Raw genomic sequence first — 18,531 nt, 5'->3', positions numbered from 1 at the left:
AATAATAGATCACAATTGCCAACATAATAGTGATAATTGGGGATTTATTGTAGTATATGACGAAGCAAATGATTATGTGATCGCATTAGAGATGTTCGATAGGATGATTGAAGTAAATACCATTCAAGAATTAGTAACGTGTGATTTAAAAATTGATACTCAAGAATCTTTAAATGTTGGTCATATGAATTCATGTGCAAAAAGTAAGTTGGGTTCTAAAGGCTTTGTTCATATGGATGGTGATTTGGATAATTATGTGATTGATGACATGAGTGAACATGATTTAGATAAAAATCATGTAGGTTTTGTGGCAATTGAACCTGAAAATTTATTTTCAACATATGGGGAAATTCTTGAAGTTCATTCAATTGAAAGTTCTATTCTCCAAACTAAGATTCTGTTAAGTGAAACTCATCAATGGGGTACTTTTTCAAGAGTGCAATCAAGCTCCAAGAAGGTTAAAATAAGATATGAGATGTACAAGAAAAAGAGAATAGTTTAGGTAGAATATACTAAAGTAGTGCTTGACCCACCTTGGTTGTTAAAAATCAAGAAACGGAAGATTTCTATGCATGTTTTTAGTTTTATTCATGAAGTGATGAATAAGTAAAATAAAGATTACTTGTTACTTGATCATTATCCACAATCCGAGTCTCAAAATCACAATGATACTCTTAAAAATTCAAGCAAGTATTAGGGAAAATTGAAGTACTGTAACACAATTTTCAACGCAAATGATGTTGCTTGCTCATTTATTGGCAAAGAAGATTCGACTAATAATGAATTTCAAATGTAGTGCTCGAACTCATTTGGCATGGAATCAGAAATTACCGATATTGATCTTACTTCATTTTTCACTATTTTGGGCATTTTTTGTAGTTTTTAGTTTTAGTTAAAAGTTGTCTTGTATTTTTGTTTAGATTTCTTAACATAGACTTGAGGACAAGTCTTTTGAAGGGGGAAAGTATGTTATAGGTACATTTAGTTGTGAAATTGTAATTAGTTATAAGTGTGTATTAGTGATAATCTTAATAGTTAGTACTATAAAAGGGGATATATAAGGGTGTATTAGATTTTATGAAATATAATGAGATAAAAACAATCTTCTTCTCCTCTTCTAAATTTCTTCGCTTCTCCCTCTCTTCCCTATTCACATGGTTGCTTGAGTTTCAACAACCATAACACCACCACTAAATCTAAGCTTCATTTATTCGTCGTCAAGAAAACACCTTGTAACCCCATTAGGTTGAGCGATATTGGTGGAGGCGTGGAGCTTGTGAGCGGATGAAGTTCTGGCTGGGGATGGGGTGGTGTGAGCGGTTAGGGCGGCTGGAGGGAGATGCGGTTGTTTAGAATTGAGATGAAGGAATTGGGGGTGGCACGGTTAGGTGCACCACTAAGTTGCTGAAAGAGGAAGTGGGTTTGCTGGTTAGGCGAAGGGGTAGTGGAGAGCATGGAAGGGGGAGGGCCAAGAGTGGGTAGCAAATTAGGGAGGAGGGAAATGAGTTTTTTGATATCTTTTGAGTTTTCTTTTCTTTATAATTTCCCAAAGACTTATTGAATAGGTTAAAGGTAATTTGGGATAATAGAGGAAAATACACCTTCAAATTCGTATTTTATGGTTAATCAAAAGTTTGTATTATTGTAGGAAAAAGTTAAAATTATATTATTTAAAGTAGTTTTTCCTATATTTTAATTGTATTTTTTGATCGTAGGATTGTCTTTAATCTTATTCATCATCTTCGTCATCATCATCTTCTTGTCGATATGATTTACGCACTATCTCTCCTCCCGACAATGCATCCATTAGCATCCATGATCATCATCATGTTAATCATCGTCATTCTTTAGTCCTTGTGTTCTTTTTTCATCAAGCATTCTTTTATCTGCACTAAAAGCAAATCTTAATGCAAGTATGGAAGCTAATTCCAAAGACATCCTTTGGAATTCTCGAGTATTGGAAATATAATTGATTTTTCTTTTCACCATTATAGATATTAAAAAACACTCGGGGTGCTACACGTGAACGAAATGAGGAGGAAGAAGATGCAAAACTATCATCATGACTACTACTTATGTTATCTTATCACCGGAAGAAATCTAATGGGACCTACTTATGTTCTAGCATGCCTAGACATATCGCGTTCGGGCAGGGACGAATCAATAATTTTCGGGGCCCTATTAAATTTTCTGTAATTTTCAAAGATAAGGTCCTTCATTCATAATAATGTAAATATTTAATCATTCTTTAAAACTAAAAAAAATATCTAATCCACCATGGATATGCATGAGGACATAAAAATCTTCTAAAAAAAAGTACATTCATAAAAATTAAACAACTAACTACCTAAATATTTGTGAGTTCCCATTAAAACTATCAAGCAAAGCACAAAGTAATTAACTTTTTAAGAAATCAAACAAGTATTTTGAGTAAAATTGTTGGAATCCCTCAAAATAACAAAAAATTAAACATAAATATAAAAATTAAAAATTACTTACTGGACTAACTCATTTGATAGATGTCTTGATTTAGAGTCGAAGTTATTGGAAATATTATGTTATTACAAATATGTTACAAGTACAATGTAAAAACATCAACGCTATTTGTAATTTCTTTGAAGATTGGCGACGGAATTCCTTTAATCACCAAGAAAAACACAACGAAGATTATGTTGCAATGATAAACGTCGCTCGAAAACTTGATATTTATAGGAGTATACTTAATTTTCTTTTGTGATATTTCTCCAATAAGGATACTTGGGATGATAAGTGAAATTCACAAAGAGATACAATCTATTACAACAATCCCTCAACACAGAGAGAATGGAATGTAAGACAATGTATTGTGAATGAATTATGTACTTAAGAGATGCAGAGAAAGTTAATTACTCCCTCTCTACACTTCATGTAAAAGAGAAGCAAGAACAATGTTAATGTTCAAGACAAATTCAGAAAATGTATGTAAGGGTGAAATGCCACCATGCACACACCCTATATATAGAAAAGTGTGTCAACCAATGCCAACTTATGAAACACATGATTCAACCAATGTCAACTTATGAAACAAATGATGTAACCTCAGTTATAACCAATATTTGAAGGTTACCAATCATTGACAATAATTGGAATCAATCATTACATACGAATAAAACTAACAAACTGCAAAATCCAAGATAGAGCACTAGCGACAAGTCGCCGCTCCCTGGCGAGGATTTGTCGCGTAGAATGTTGTCTCGGCGTTCCCCGAAAAGTCGAGTCGACTTTTTTTTCCGCCTCAAAATAAGACAAGGTAGTGAACAAGTGACGAATCGTCTTTTTTCACTGTTTCCAATTTTTGCGTTTTTACTTTTGGCATATTTTTGACTTTGCTATTGCATATTGTCCCACTACTATATGTATTATGTAGTATATATGATTTTTGTCTTTAGTGGCTTTGTTTTGTTAGAAAATGAGAGTTTTCTCTATTTACATATTTATCCCCCATCCTTCAATAGAGAACCCATTATTGTGTTAGTTTATATTTCCTCTAACCCTATAAAATATCATTTATTTTCTCCGTCACTCTAAAATTACACTTATTTCTATTCTTATTTGTCATACTCACTTTACACCAATTGTTGCTTTAGAGATGATTCTCCATTTCATTCTCTCTTTAATCTTATCTATAATATTATCCTCTCTTTCATTTTTATCCTTTATTGCTTTCAACTATTTATGTTTTGTTACGCTTTAACTATAAATTAATAATTTAACTTTCAAATAAGGTGTACTTTCATAGGGAGAAAGAGTAAGTAGCAACTACATACTCGGAGGTATGATTTTGATAAAAAAAATCATGTCTAACATGAAATTCCTCATACTTCGAAAAGAATAGCAAAAAAAACACAAATATTTATTAATTTATATGTATATGTAACATATTCTTACAATGTACAACATGTCATTTTGCCATTATCAAGTGGTTCCCACTTAACGGGGGAAGCTAAGCCTCTTTTGGAGACCAAATAGGTTCCAACTAATAGCTCACTCCTTGCAACATGACATAATTCACACTTAAGAGGCTAAAATTAAAGTGATTACATTTCTCAAATATGGTACTACTTAACTTATCATACTTTCTTAATAAGAATATGTACTCCATGCTTAGGTTCAACAATCATTCTATAAGCAGGTGAATGTTTATAGTTAGGTGACAAAGTGAAGTTAAATTTAGAGATAATAATGCAAAGCAAGAGCTTCAATTGCACCATGGCAAAGTTTTTGCCTATGCATAAGCGAGCGCCAAGTCCGAAAGGGATGTAAGCTTGTGGAACTTTACAAGCACTTGAAACTCCATTAGCAAACCTTTGAGGCTTAAATTCATTGGCATCTGGACCCCATATTTCTGGATCTCTATGCAATGTTGGGATCAAAGTCCATATACATACCCCTTTTGGGACAATAATATTTCCCATTTCAAACTCTTCTAGTGCTTCCCTTGATATGAAGGCTGCTGGTGGGTACAATCTTAGGGCTTCTTGTATCACCATTGTCACCTGCAGCAGGAATATTTGCTAAATTTCAGAATTTCTTGCATAGCTTTTGGTTAAGTTGCTATCTTGACATGATATTGGAAGCCACAAGTTTGAATTTCATCCACGCCTCATTACTACTACAATATTTTGCGTAAGGTCTAAGGAAAATTTATGTCGCATCCACTCTTATAGCATAAAAATCTCTCATTCATATATATGTTTACTACTTTGTCCTCTTTGATTTGCATTAAAGAGGAATTTGATTATTTTTAAGAAAGCGGTAATAAATGAAAAGAGAATAAACTGTGTGGATGAAATTAAAAGAGAGTTAAAATGTACGGATAAAAGTAAAAAAAATTTGTGGGCCATTGTCCAAAAATAAAAATAATGCAAAATCAATGAGACTAAGGAGGCATACCCTATCATATACGACTATGAATCCAAACGGATTATATTTATAGACTAGATTAGGGGAGCATATGAATGAACAAAAAGGTAAAGAGAAAAATACCGATTTCATCTTAAGAAGAGTGTCAATATCGGGAACATGAAGATGATCATCTTTATTTTGGCAAAGTTGGTTAAACTCTGCCCTAATGGTATGTTGCCATTCAGGATGCAATGCCAACAACATCAAACACCAAGAAGCAGCAACTGCAGTCGATTCGTGGCCTGCAAAGTAGATGTTCTTGCAGTTATCAACAATCAATTGTTTGGAAGAAACCTCGTCTAAATCTTGATCATTCATTGCTCCTTCAAGAATCCATTGCATCAAGTCTTTCTCAGATGAAGATCTTTTAGAGCATTCTTGCACTCTATCTTGTACAGCCTCCCAAATAAGGGACTCTATTTCTTTTTCTAAGGACTTTACCTCCTTCTCAACTTTATTGTTTAGGAACCTACCATTTACTTTTTGGATTAGCTCTTCGGTTCAAAAAGGTCGTATATTTGAGTCAAGTGTTGCATGCAAACTCAATGAAACAGAGGGAATACAAACCTGATCGTAGGGACCTTAAAGAGAAAGTTTTGGTTGGATAGGACTTTTTGAAGAGACCTTAGCTTTAAGAAAATCTTCTTGCCTTTAGAATATGAGCTTCCAAAGCAAGCTCTTGATATCATGTCCCCAGAAGTTTCCCTTAAGTCCTCATCAACTCTCACCTCTGCCATTAACCCACCTTGGGCTTCAATACAAGCTTCCCATTTTGTCAACATTTCTTCAGCTGCATCCTTCATTAAACCCATCATGGACTGCCATATAATATGAAAACAAACACTATTTTAAAAGATATTTGCACATAAATGTAATTAGGCAGAAATAGAGAAATAGTAGTAGTAGCAGTAGTACCTTAACCTTGTCCATAAAGAATTGAGCAGCAATAATTTTCCTTTGTTGAGCCCAAAGAGTACCATTAGATCTCAAAATACCATTACCAAGCATGGGAGCAAGTGCCTTAGTGATGTAGGTTGGCTTACCCAAATGTAAACTCATGCTTTGGCTCATTTCTCGCACTAAATCAGGATGATTCACATATAAATGCTGCCTATATCCAGTTGAATATGTATATATTGGACCTGCAAATGTAAGCTTCCAAGAATTATTATTATTTTTTAATGTATTTTCTACAATGGTAATCAAGAGCCATATTAAACCAGAACCTTACATAGTTCTATCCAAGTAGTATTTAACCTGATTTCATCTAGAGGGCAATTTAGAATAGGGAACGAATGATGACCAAAGTCATCTTAGAGTCGATCGGAAAAATTGAGCAGTGAACTAATGTGATGTTTCGTTATTGGTATTAAATAATGTGCACTTTTTATTTATGTGAAGTTGCAGAAAATGTTTGTTATCAATGATCAATTGAAAACAATCTATTTCCTACCGAGGTTGCGTGCATCGAATACTCATGCCATGGGCCGTGCTGAAGTAGGCTACCCTTGTGCTTGTCCTACGGCTACGGGCTATTCTCATACCGTTGCCACGTCTTGCCTAATGACTCAACATATTGTCCCGCACGAAACCCATCTTTAAATTTCTCATATTGTACTGGGCCATGACATCGCATGAGTCATTTCGAGCCTCGTAGAGGCCATACCCAGCGGCCTGCGTGCCAGCCCGACCAATTGTCATTTTTTTACAAGGGAAAAAGACAGTGAGCACTGTTTTGTGATTAGCACTACTTTCATTACAGATCCTTCTAATTTTATGAATTGGGACAGTGTTCTATCATTATGACTTTAAAAACATTTTTAGCTTAACACCGGGAGGATTCAATATTTAATATTGTACAAATTGTTATAAGAGACGGTTTCTCCAAGAAACACATTAGATATATGGGTAAAATAGTCCAATTAATACAAATTATGGAGAAATAAAAATGTGAGCTCTTGTTTTGAGGTTATTTTTTTGAGAGGCGGTCTCATAAGAGTAGCTGTTAACATTGAACCACAAAATTACAAGGTTCTTTAGTTATTTTATAGTGATAATAAATAAATTAAATTAAATTTATAAGCATTTAGATTAAACTCAATCAACTCCAAATCAATATTTGATTAACCATTAAATGGATGTCTACAAGCAAGTGATGACGCAAAATAGGTATAAGCATCTTTTGTTAGGCCATAATTAGTCTAATTGATAGCATGATGTAAAAGGGTTTAGCCAGAATCATATATATATATATATATATATATATATATATATATATATATATATATATGTATATATATATATATATATATATATATATATATATATATATATATATATATATATATATATATATATATATATATATATATATATATATTGAGTGAAGAATCATACATATATATAGTAGCATTACTTTATAGCAAAAGAGAATATAAACATATTGTTATTATTGATTCGAAACTATTCATGTAATGATAAACATGAAGATTTTTTGGACCCATATCATCCCTAGTTGTATTTCAATCATCTCATTTCATTTACAATAATTATTGCTATTTATTAACAATTTATGAATAAAAAACTTTTTTATAATCAACTTTTCTTTATCAGGGAAATAATATACTCCATCCGTTTCTTTTTTCAAACGTTATGTTTCCTTTTTGAGTTCTCATCAACCACTTTTAATTTGTAATTTATTCTTAGTCTATAAATTAAAATATAGTCAAATGAGATCTTGTTTGATTCATCTCAATATAAGGTGTATTAATATCTATTTTATATAAATTTTTAATTATACACAATAAGAGATATAAAAGATTAAATTACTGCATCGGCAAACGTTAAAAAAGCAAATGAGACGTTTGAAAAGAAATTGAGAAAGGAGTATCTTTCATGAAAATTTGCACTGTAAATCATTATTATTATCACTATTTAGTACTAACAATCAAACAACCCATTAGTAAATATACAATTATTAATTGATGAATACTAAACATTTATTTTTTTGATTTATCTATAAAAATGCTAAAATCTTCAATAGGAAGGTAAGGACAAAAGAAAGAGAATAATATCTGATTCATGGAATATTAAAATGGAAAAGAAAAAAAAAACTAATTCAGAAGAGTTTACATGAAAGATATATGTTCATTGTTTAACAGTGGAAAGTGACTGAAAAATGTATTAATAATTGAGATTTAAAAAGTAAAATAATTTTTAAACGGTGATACCAAAATTATTTCCCAACGATAATGTATGATAATTAGATTTATCTCATTTATTTTTGAGTCTCGAGCAAATAATAAAAATATTTAAAAAACTTAAAGCTTAATAAATAATATAATATTTTATTATTTTTATTATTAAGTTTAACTATTTTATAAAACAAATCAATAATAACCCGTAATATTCTTTTACCAAGATTTCATTCTAATAATTGATGTAGTTGACTAGCTATGCTTGTTCGATTAAGCATATTGTTCTTATGTTCCACTTAATTACTCTATTTTCTATTTTAGTTTGTTAACATAAATTAGTCTCATTTTTCTTGTCACATAAATCTGTTTATAAAATTTTCTTTGAAATATGTGTAAATAGTAAAATGAACAAATAAAAAAACGGAGAAAATAAAATAAGCTATCCCAAAACTTTTTAGAAAAAATTAAGATTTACCACTCGCATTTATTAAAAGAATACTTTGTAAATATATAACAAATTATTATCTTCGAATTATCAGAATTTTTAAACGTTTTTCAATAATAGGTTCATGCTCTCATCCAAAAAATATATAACTATGAATTTAGCAATTAATCTGTTAAATAATTATGAATTTTATAAATTATAATATTTTAATTTTTTTAGAATGCAACCCCTTAAACCTAAATCGGGTCTACTAGGCTTGTTTGGCAACTTTTTTTTTTTTTTTTGACGTACAGGTAAAAATAAATGCTAAATTTCACAAAACGTCTTAATAAAGAATTAATTTATATAACCAGCTTAAAAGTAAATATCTTTACTTGATGGAATATATAAGTCAATCTAAAAAGTCACATTCAATAGTCATTCGCTACATAATATGTCTCACATTACTACAATGTTACTCCTTATCATAGGAGTTCCATTTTCTTTGGAGACCTTACTCATTTTTTCAAAATAAGAGTAACTATATATATATATATATATATATATATATATATATATATATATATATATATATATATATATATATATATATATATATATATATATATATATATATATATATATATATTACTTTTTGTCATGTTGACTCTGATATTATAATAAAGTTCAAGGAATCAATTTAATCAAAAATTTAAATTTATAGTTGAAGCCCAATGATATATTATATATTCTAGCACATTCATTATTTATGTCTCTTTGATGTAAAGACGCTTATTATTTCATCAACATCTCAAACATGAAAGTATGATTGCAGGTTCAAATAAAACTTGCCCCGCATGTGTTAACTATTCAGCATTATGTATAAGAAGAGCTTGTGTTGCATTCATATTATAATCTAAAGGTTTTATGTAAAGAAACATGATTAAATATATAATACATCAATTCTAAAATACTTGCAATGGATTGTAATATATTATGTGTCAATTACATATATAACGAAACGGAGGAATTACGTAATATTAACATATTATATTCGTAGCATTACTTAATTGTTAATTCTTGTAAACTAAGAGTAAATCCAAAGAAGCTAATTAGGGAGTAGATTTTCAAGAAGGAATGAGGATTGTTTCGTTTACTTCGCAGTTCGCAGCTTATGGTATTAATTATCAGCTGTTTCCAGCTGTTGTATCTGTACCTCTCCAAACAGCTAGTTGTACGTCATCCATACTTCTATTTCACTACTTTAGATTTGATACCAATTTCAAAAATAATACAATTTCAAAAATAATACATCTTCTTCTCCAATATTTTTTTATTTAAAATATTTCATTTTAAAGAAGAAATTCGATAAAGATTTTTAAAAAATATGTAAAACATTGTCAAATGCATTTATTTTACTATATAATTTTATAATTTTTTATCATGTATATTAAGACATATAACAAAATTACATATTAAAATTTAAAAATTACATTATAAGAATGTAAAGATAAATGTAAAGAATAAAATATAACAAAATCTAATGGATAATACCGACATATTGTAAAGGAATATCAGCATAAAATTCAGAAAATATGCGGAGAAGTGTGTAACAAAATTAAGTTTAACACTTAATCATTTCTATTGATTTAACCCAATCTATATTTATTATTTTAAAATAAATAATTATAATCTTAAAATCATCATTTATACATAATTTTAAAGTAATTATTCATTATATTAAAGTAATCAAATAAAAAATTAAGTTAATTATATGAGGTACGATTAAACACCTTAATATTAATATTAAAGTAATCAAATAAAAAATTAAATAATCAAATAAAGAATTAAGTTAACTAAAAAAGTAGGTGAAATAAAAAAAAAAAGTGATAAAAATAGAAAATACATACCATATTGAATTCTCCACTTCTCAAAGTAAGGAAAGAGAGTAGAAGTGTAATCATGTCCAACAATTTCAGCATGAGAAGAAGACTTAGCAGCCATTGATTGAATCCTCTGCATCTCAGAAACATTCCCAGATAGAAAAGATGGTGAAGGCCCTTTTACACCTCTTTTTCTTAGTTTCCTCCTTTGTGTTTGAGACTTTACCCACATATTATTCATCAAAATATGAAGCATAAAGCTTACAACCCCACAAAATATAATTGTAGACATGATTAATATCTGAATATCACCAAACATTTTTATTCCTTTTCAAACTTTCCTCCTCTGTTTTTCCGCTTTTTTTTTTTTTTATGATTTTATAAGAGAATAGAAGGGAATGGTTGAAATGCCTACGTTAGTGAGAGAAGTGTCCAATAAGAGTAACACTCATATATATATATAGGAGCATAAGTGTCCATTTGGAGAGGTTTCAGGTAAAATATTTCGGATCGGACTAATTTTATTTTTTTAGTGCATTAAATAATATTTTAATAAATTGATTTGATTTTTATTCGAATGGTATTAGGTTATATTAGGTTTCATTTCGACTAATCTGGTTAATTTTAAAAAGAAATTATTATTTTTACCTTGTGTGTGGAGATTAGATGATTAGTTGACTTATTCGGTCAATTAATGGTTAATAATTGTTTATTTGGAAAATAATAGTCCAACAAGTTATAACTTACAAGTTGACGAAAAAATCAATTTAGAATAATTTTTTATTTTTGAAAAATATTTAGTTATTTGAGTCACTAACAAAAACTAAAAGCCAAAATTGGATGAATAAAAATGGCCAAAAACCCAATTATCAAACAAGACCATATACATGGGCTTGTCTATTTGTTCACAGGTAACTTTGGGGTAGCGGAGGGCTAAAACTGAATTAGAATTGACTCTTTTAGTTTGATTCGGTCAAATACAAAAAAATATCAATATATAAAAGAAAAGTAAATTAAATTAGCATATTCTTTTTTATTCTAAAATTAAAGTTATAGCAAATTGTATTTTCTGTGATAAATTAATTTAAATAATCATGTTTTAGTTATGGAGTTATTAATTTATGAGTTTGTCAATTATCTTTGATCATAACATGTTGAAATCATAAGATATAGAACATATTAATTTTTGTATGATTTTAACATAATAAATTTAGTCAGAAAATCATAATACTTGAGCTATCATCCTATGATCCTATCATCGGATGTCCACGTAAAGTGGGCGGGGTTAGGTCAAATGTAGAATGCTAGATTCTTATGCTTATAATTACACCCTCAAATCCGTTGTTATTTGATGTTCATATAAAGAAAGAATATTATGGAATATTAAAAAATGTCAAATTTTTAGGTGTGGAGACATTATTTTATTGAATAATAAAAATAATAGAAAAAAAGTGAAAAACTATAAGCATGTATAAAATATATAAAATGTAGTTAGTAGAAATATATAACTATCACAAACTTTAAAAAATAGTTGTCTACGAGCTGCAGACTTCTATATGGGTATGAGTTGCCGTCCTTTTCCCCTCTTCAAATCCTGACCATAGTTATCTATTAGCAGGATACACTAGGTATGATGATCATGATGATGATAAAACATTAAAAATATTAAAATAGAGTTAATAGGAAATATATAGGAACCATAAACATTAAAAAATATTAAAATTAAGATAATAAGGTAATATATGTCCAAGAAATGTTATATAAATATAAAGATTTCTTAGGGGAACAACAATAAAACTACATAAGGGAGTAGCTAATAAGAGTTTAGAGTGAAGGTGTTCATACAAGTAATTGAGTCTATTTTAGGTGTTTCAGATCAGTATAAAATCGAATATTGTGTTCATATTGAATTTTACATAATTGTAAACACACTTTTGAAATCGGGTAAAATCGAATTTAATTATAAAATCGGATAAATATCGATCAAGTCATCATGACTGATTTAAACAGTTTTAACATGAATTTATAAAGGTAAGATATGTAACATCAATGATGTTGAAAAACAATGTATAGAAAGGAAAGGAAAGGAATAATAATAATAATGTGTATGCTATGATTGTTATGGCATAGCTAATGGGTTGTGGAGTAGTAGTACTAATAAAAAAAGCAAGGTTTCCACTATTATTGTCTTTTTGTTTTGGTTAATATTCTGTTCATTGATCATGCTATTGCTAGGCTGCTATCGCATATGACTAGACCTGGGAAAATTTGATCCGACCCGAAAATGAACCCGGGACCCGATCCGACAAAACCCGAACCCGACCGATCCGAAAGAGACTTAATCCGAAACATGACCGACCCGATAATTACCCGACCGAAAATGACCCGACCGGAAACCGACCCGTTTTGACAGATTTAATATCAATTTTTAGAGTAATTTCAATGTTAGAATTCATTTCAATTAGTTTTCAAAGTATCTCAACATATTGAGTATATCACTTGAACCCTAAAACTCATCAATAGATCTCAAAAAACACGTATTTAACATCTTTTTAGCTATCGTAATTATTTTTCTTTAAAAACAGGACGTTATAATCATCTTAATTGAATACATGTATCTTGTTAAATCAGTCAAATGAGTTTTTAATTCTTCTTCTACATTTCAGTAAGCAAATCAATATAATTTATACGAACGTTTCGCACGTTTGAATGAGCTTTTCAAAAAACGAATGTCGCTACCCTAAATTATAAAACGCGTATCTTATAAGACGAAATAAATACTTAGTTAGTTGTATATCTTTCCAACATGAAAATTGTGAAGATAATTTTAACGTCATTTTTATTTAACGTTACAATTATAATAAACAAAATAACTTTTATAAAGCGCGTATCTTACAAGTCTTTCAAAATAAGTATTAATTCCCCTATTTTTCTTGCACTTAAATGAACCTGACATACCAACTATTTTTTGAAAATCATACATGTAATTTCTCTAATGATTTTTTTTAGACATTTTAATGATTTTTTTTTTTTATGTTGAATTAGTCGATTGGATATTCTAATGTTTTATGGTAACCCGTTGGGTCAATCCGAACCTACCCGAAACCCAGAGTGATCCGACCTAATCCGAAACTGACCCGACCGAAATTGATCCGACCCAAAACCCAACCGACCGACCGTTTTCCCAGGTCTACATATGACTAATGACTTATGAGTAGTACGTCTGTCTTCTCTCGTTTCAAATGTCTTCAACAATATCTTTGCTTTTAGTTTTCCATTAGATTTGTCGGATATGCTAATATTAACTAATTTATGCCCATATACTTACACTTATTACTACTTCAAAACTACTCCTTTTTTTTGACCCAATAATAATTCACTATTATTTTTTAAAATTTTAATTGTTTTGATTCTTTTTGTGATATTTATCTTTTTAATAAACTATTAAATGCTCAACAAAACAATACACTACAATAAATATATATATTTTTTGATAATTGTTGCAATATAAATAGAGGAAAAAATTACTTATTATCTGGGATTGATTTAATAGGATCTTAAATCTATATCACATCTAATCTCACCTAAAAGAAGTAAACGACTAAAACTAGTCTAAATTAAGTATAAAATAAAAAAACTATAAAATTAAAATAAGTATAAAATAAAAAAACTATAAAATTAAAATAAGTATAAAATAAAAAAACTATAAAATTAAAATAAGTATAAAATAAAAAACTATAAAACTAAAGTGGGAACATGGAGAACAACAAACAAGATTCTAACAACACCATCAAACATCTCAATCTAAGATAAAAAATGCCAACCACTGGCTAAGTAGCCTTAATGCCCTTAGACATATTTCCACCATCAGGCCTTCTGTGAAGAAATTCAATTCAGAAGACATGCTTGAACATCCAAAAGCCACAATCCAATAAGAGGATAGTGAAGTTGGCATGATTACGAATACCGCAATGTTTTGCAAATACAAAACTATAGAGTAAAAGTTCTCAACATGGGTTTATTTATTTATTGGATTGCCTTATTGCAAACATATATCACAAATAAAGGATCTTTTAAAGCAAATAATTAGTAACACTTTTTGTTCATGTAGACTGATATTTACTTCCCTCGAAACCCTTGGCACCCTCCTCTTTAAGAACTTCACTCAAAACTTGATTTGAGAGGTAAAAGTTTCTTTAAGAACTTCGCTCAAAACTTGATTTGAGTGGTAAAAGTTTATGGTAGACAAGGCATACAAAGTTATAAACTATCTTTTTTCGCTTAGTCTCGATCATACTGGTGAGTGTTTAAACAACATCTGCAAGAGCTTTATGAACATCATGTTAAGTCAATATTACATTCATTTTTAATTACCATTAACTAAAATATGTATTCCTATCAATATTCTCAATGTCTAGCTTTATTGTAGACATTAGAGCTATCAAAATTTAACAGAAATTGACTTGGAATCCGACCCTAATTGATGGGTCACAACCCAAAAGACCTGTGACTTGAAAATGAGCCAACCAACTAGGTCAAGTTCGAGTGAACTCCAACCCGACGGATTTTACCCGTTTTCAGATTCAATTCTTCATTTTTATTCGAGATCCACTGTATTTTAGTTAATTTTTTTTATTTTGAGCCAATATTTGTTAAATTAGGTTGGACTTATTGTGAATGTCAGTATATTAACGGGGGACACAAGTGCACACACTTCATAAGCCAAGGAGATATATACCATCCTAAAACCATATGGCAATGGGAAGAAGGTCTCTAATAGCTTATAAAGTGTGCACACCATTTTCAATTTATCGATGTGGGATAATTCATCCCAACAATATTTCTTTGTTTTAGTCCTATAAACGATATATTGGTTAATTATTTAAAAATATATTTTTAAAACCAAAAAAATAGTATATAATTTTTTTAGAAATATTCAAAGGAAAAAATTTTGAACTCTTTAATCTGTTGGATTCACCCAAATCACACACGAACCAACCTGAAATTGATCCTACGTCAAATTGACCCGATTGATATGTCCATACCTAAAGTCGTCCAATCGATCTTTTGATAGGTCTAATTGACATTTTAAATATAAATTAATAATGAAGAAAACCACAATGACTGAAATAATGACCCTTGCTTTAATAACAATTGTTAGAAATGGTGTTATGGAGTGGAAGCGATAAAACAAGGAAAGAAAAGGTTGAATATTATTTTCTCCGTTCCTTAAAGAGGTTCCCACAAAAAAAATTCACAAGAATTATAAAAAATAAAATCTTTTAAATGGTGAATATACTATTTAATTAACTACTAAATTTTATGAAGGAAATAAAAATATATATCTAATGAAAGTTAGTTGAAAAATATGGAGACCACAATTATTAAAAAAAAAATTATATAAAGTTTATGGGAAACATGTGAAGACCATATGTAATATAAAAACGTTAAAATGAAGTTAGTGAAAGATACGTGAGAACCATAAATAATATTAAATTATCAAATGGGATACACATGGTTAATTTTGTCCAAAATTTGTGATGTAAATAGAAATATTCCTTATGGGAACAACAATTGGAACAAATTGAAACAACTTTAACGAACAGAGGGAGTATTATTCAAGGTGCAGTCAATAACGTAGACAATTCGTTCAAATAATTAATAGAAAATTAATAAACTAAAACTGATATTATTCTAGAAAAAAAACCCCAAGTTTATATTATTCATGGTGAATCATTTTATCGTACATCCACCATGACAACCCAAAATGTACTATTTTGTCTAATTGTGTCTTATTTTTTGATAGAATAAGTACTACCTAAATTCGGCACTATACGTAGCACATTGGGTCCATCTGCACAGGCGTCAAGCTCGAGCTGATCACTTCTATCTCTTAACCTGCTGCTTTTTAAATATTAGTATTAGTATGTATTGTGCGGTTGGAACAATCACTGCCCCAAACATTTTGGCACCTATATATATTCTATGTCATGCATCACTTCCCCCTTCCCACCTGCGCCCCACCCTCCTTTCCCTTTGTATGTAACCACTTAGATTTGGCCATATCTTTATTGCCATGGGTTTTATTAATTCATCAATTCGCCACACTTGATTTAAATCCATGCATCTTCCTTTAAACATTCAACAAGCTAAGTACATTTTATGTCATGTAATAAAGACGAAATCCAGTGATCCACATTGTACTAGTTGAGTTCTTTTCCAAGCATGTGCTTGCTTACAACTTACTTACAAGTACTAGCCCTACTATTTAAGCATCCAACTAATTGACACATTGATGTGCCCTTCTTTGGGAAAATTTGATGTATATCACTCCATCACCGGATTTTTTTTTTTGAAAAGTACACCAAATAGATGTATAAAAATAAAGGTTTGTTAGGTAATTAATCGTGATTTAGCGATTTGGTAAATCACATGTGACAAGTTTTTATAGGTCTATAATTATAATGATTTTGTTTTCCTTTTTTGTTTTGATTATTTTATTAATTTTTCTTTTGTCTTTTTATATGATTTACAAATCACCATAATTAACTTAAATTTTCTAATAAAATATAAACAATAGTCTAATAATTAATAATGTATGTGTGTGTATATATATATTAACCATTTCAAAAAATATTATATACTGATTAGTGTTTATTTTATGCCAAGTTTCGTTCCAAAACAAATCAAGTTCACCAAGTTTAAGTAAGTTAGTGGCATGAAAGCAAGTTGAGACTTAATTTCATATGTATGCCAATTTTTTCAATTATAAACATTGTAAATAATAATAAATATATACTAATTAGTGTTGTGTGTCATGTTTCATGCCAAACAAATCAAGTTTCACCTAGTTTTAGCAAACAAATCAAGTTTCAAAATTACTACTACATTTATAAATAAAATCACATTAATAGTTATAAACACATAAAAATATCAAAAACAAAACTTGATACATAATTAGAAATTATCTTGATATTTAGATGATAATATTGTGCAGTACAATGAAGTTATCCTACAATGAAAAAACAAAAACAACATTAGTACCCAACAATTTAAAAATAAACTAAACCCTAAAATACCATAAAGCTTGAAAAAGTTAAAGGTTAAAGAAATTAAAATGAGAAATTACCTCAAAAAAAACAAAGCCCTTTAAAACAAGATTTTATTCGAGGGTTAACTTGAAAAGACAACAACAAAAAGTTTGAAGAGGAAAAAGAAGATCAAGCTTAAAGGATTTCAACGAGTTAGATTGAAGAAGAATGAGAAATTATGTGGAAGAATTTTGTGGGTTAGCTTGAAGAATTTCAATCGTAGCAATGTTTTGAAGAAGCAGCAACAATAAGGTTTTGAAGAAGTAGTAGCAATTTCATGTGTGTTGAAAAAGAAAAGGCAGTAATGAAATTTCGTGGGATTTTGCTACTACATAGGCGGGAGTTGAAAGTGAAAAAAAATAAAGGTTTATGAAGCGTATAGAACCGCAACATACACTAGTTTAAAAGGCAGTAATAATTTTTCTCTAGTTTTTTCATCCTATTAAATGCTGCGTGTTCAAAAAACGGCAGCAAATGCTATGCAGCAAATAGTATTTTTTTCACTAGTGATAAAATGTGTTATATGTTGCGGTTCTACTAAATACGCAGCGTATACCTCTTTTTTTCCTAATTTTTCAATCCTTTTTATATTGCGTAATTAAAAAACTGTTACATATGTGGCATGGTAGATAAATTTTTTTTCCACTAGTTCTCGTCTCACCTCTGGCCAACCCTAACTCGTGTTGCTGCCCAAACCACCATTTCTTCATTTCTTTCATAAGATTTACTCCATATTTTCATGTTCAGAGTCGTTGAAGAACTCAATGAAGAACTTATTGTGTGACTATCAATGGTTTGTGGTGATTGGTCAAGACAAGTGCGATTGTTTGTTGATGGCAACATGGTCTAGGTTGGCCAAAAGTGAGGGAGACGGGTGGTTTGTTGGGTGGTGATTGAGTTAGGGTAAGGGCTAAGGAGTGAAGGAGGAGGATGGTGGTGGGAGGGGTGGAGGGAGGGTGGTTAGGTGAATTAGGCTTTTTGAAGTTTATGAA

General features: G+C 29.8%; 1 protein-coding gene across 1 annotated transcript; it reads right to left on the bottom strand.

Annotated features, from left to right (window-relative positions):
* Nucleotides 1–3,871: 3,871 nt before the first annotated feature.
* LOC130818877 (cytochrome P450 714A1-like) lies at nucleotides 3,872–10,887 on the bottom strand. The gene is made up of 5 exons (XM_057685129.1): nucleotides 10,476–10,887; nucleotides 5,860–6,086; nucleotides 5,512–5,762; nucleotides 5,026–5,413; nucleotides 3,872–4,535 (listed from the first exon to the last, which is right to left on the bottom strand). Exons 1-5 carry the CDS (start codon nucleotides 10,765–10,767, stop codon nucleotides 4,110–4,112), a joined length of 1,584 nt encoding a protein of 527 aa, XP_057541112.1. The 5' UTR covers nucleotides 10,768–10,887; the 3' UTR covers nucleotides 3,872–4,109.
* Nucleotides 10,888–18,531: the final 7,644 nt, after the last annotated feature.

This window comes from Amaranthus tricolor, chromosome 7 (assembly GCF_026212465.1).
Source record: "Amaranthus tricolor cultivar Red isolate AtriRed21 chromosome 7, ASM2621246v1, whole genome shotgun sequence".
NCBI lineage: Eukaryota > Viridiplantae > Streptophyta > Magnoliopsida > Caryophyllales > Amaranthaceae > Amaranthus > Amaranthus tricolor.
Note: the sequence above shows the minus strand (reverse complement) of the source record. Positions and strands in the feature narration are given on the sequence as shown.

What these genes read in the sequence shown, in the direction of transcription:
- LOC130818877 (XM_057685129.1), bottom strand. Translation starts at nt 10,767, where the DNA reads ATGTTTGGTGATATTCAGATATTAATCATGTCTACAATTATATTTTGT. An exon ending in GAAGTGGAGAATTCAATATG is followed by an intron (nt 6,087 to 10,475) that starts GTATGTATTTTC and finishes TTACATTTGCAG; the next exon opens with GTCCAATATATACATATTCA. An exon ending in TTTAAGGTCCCTACGATCAG is followed by an intron (nt 5,414 to 5,511) that starts GTTTGTATTCCC and finishes AGTAAATGGTAG; the next exon opens with GTTCCTAAACAATAAAGTTG.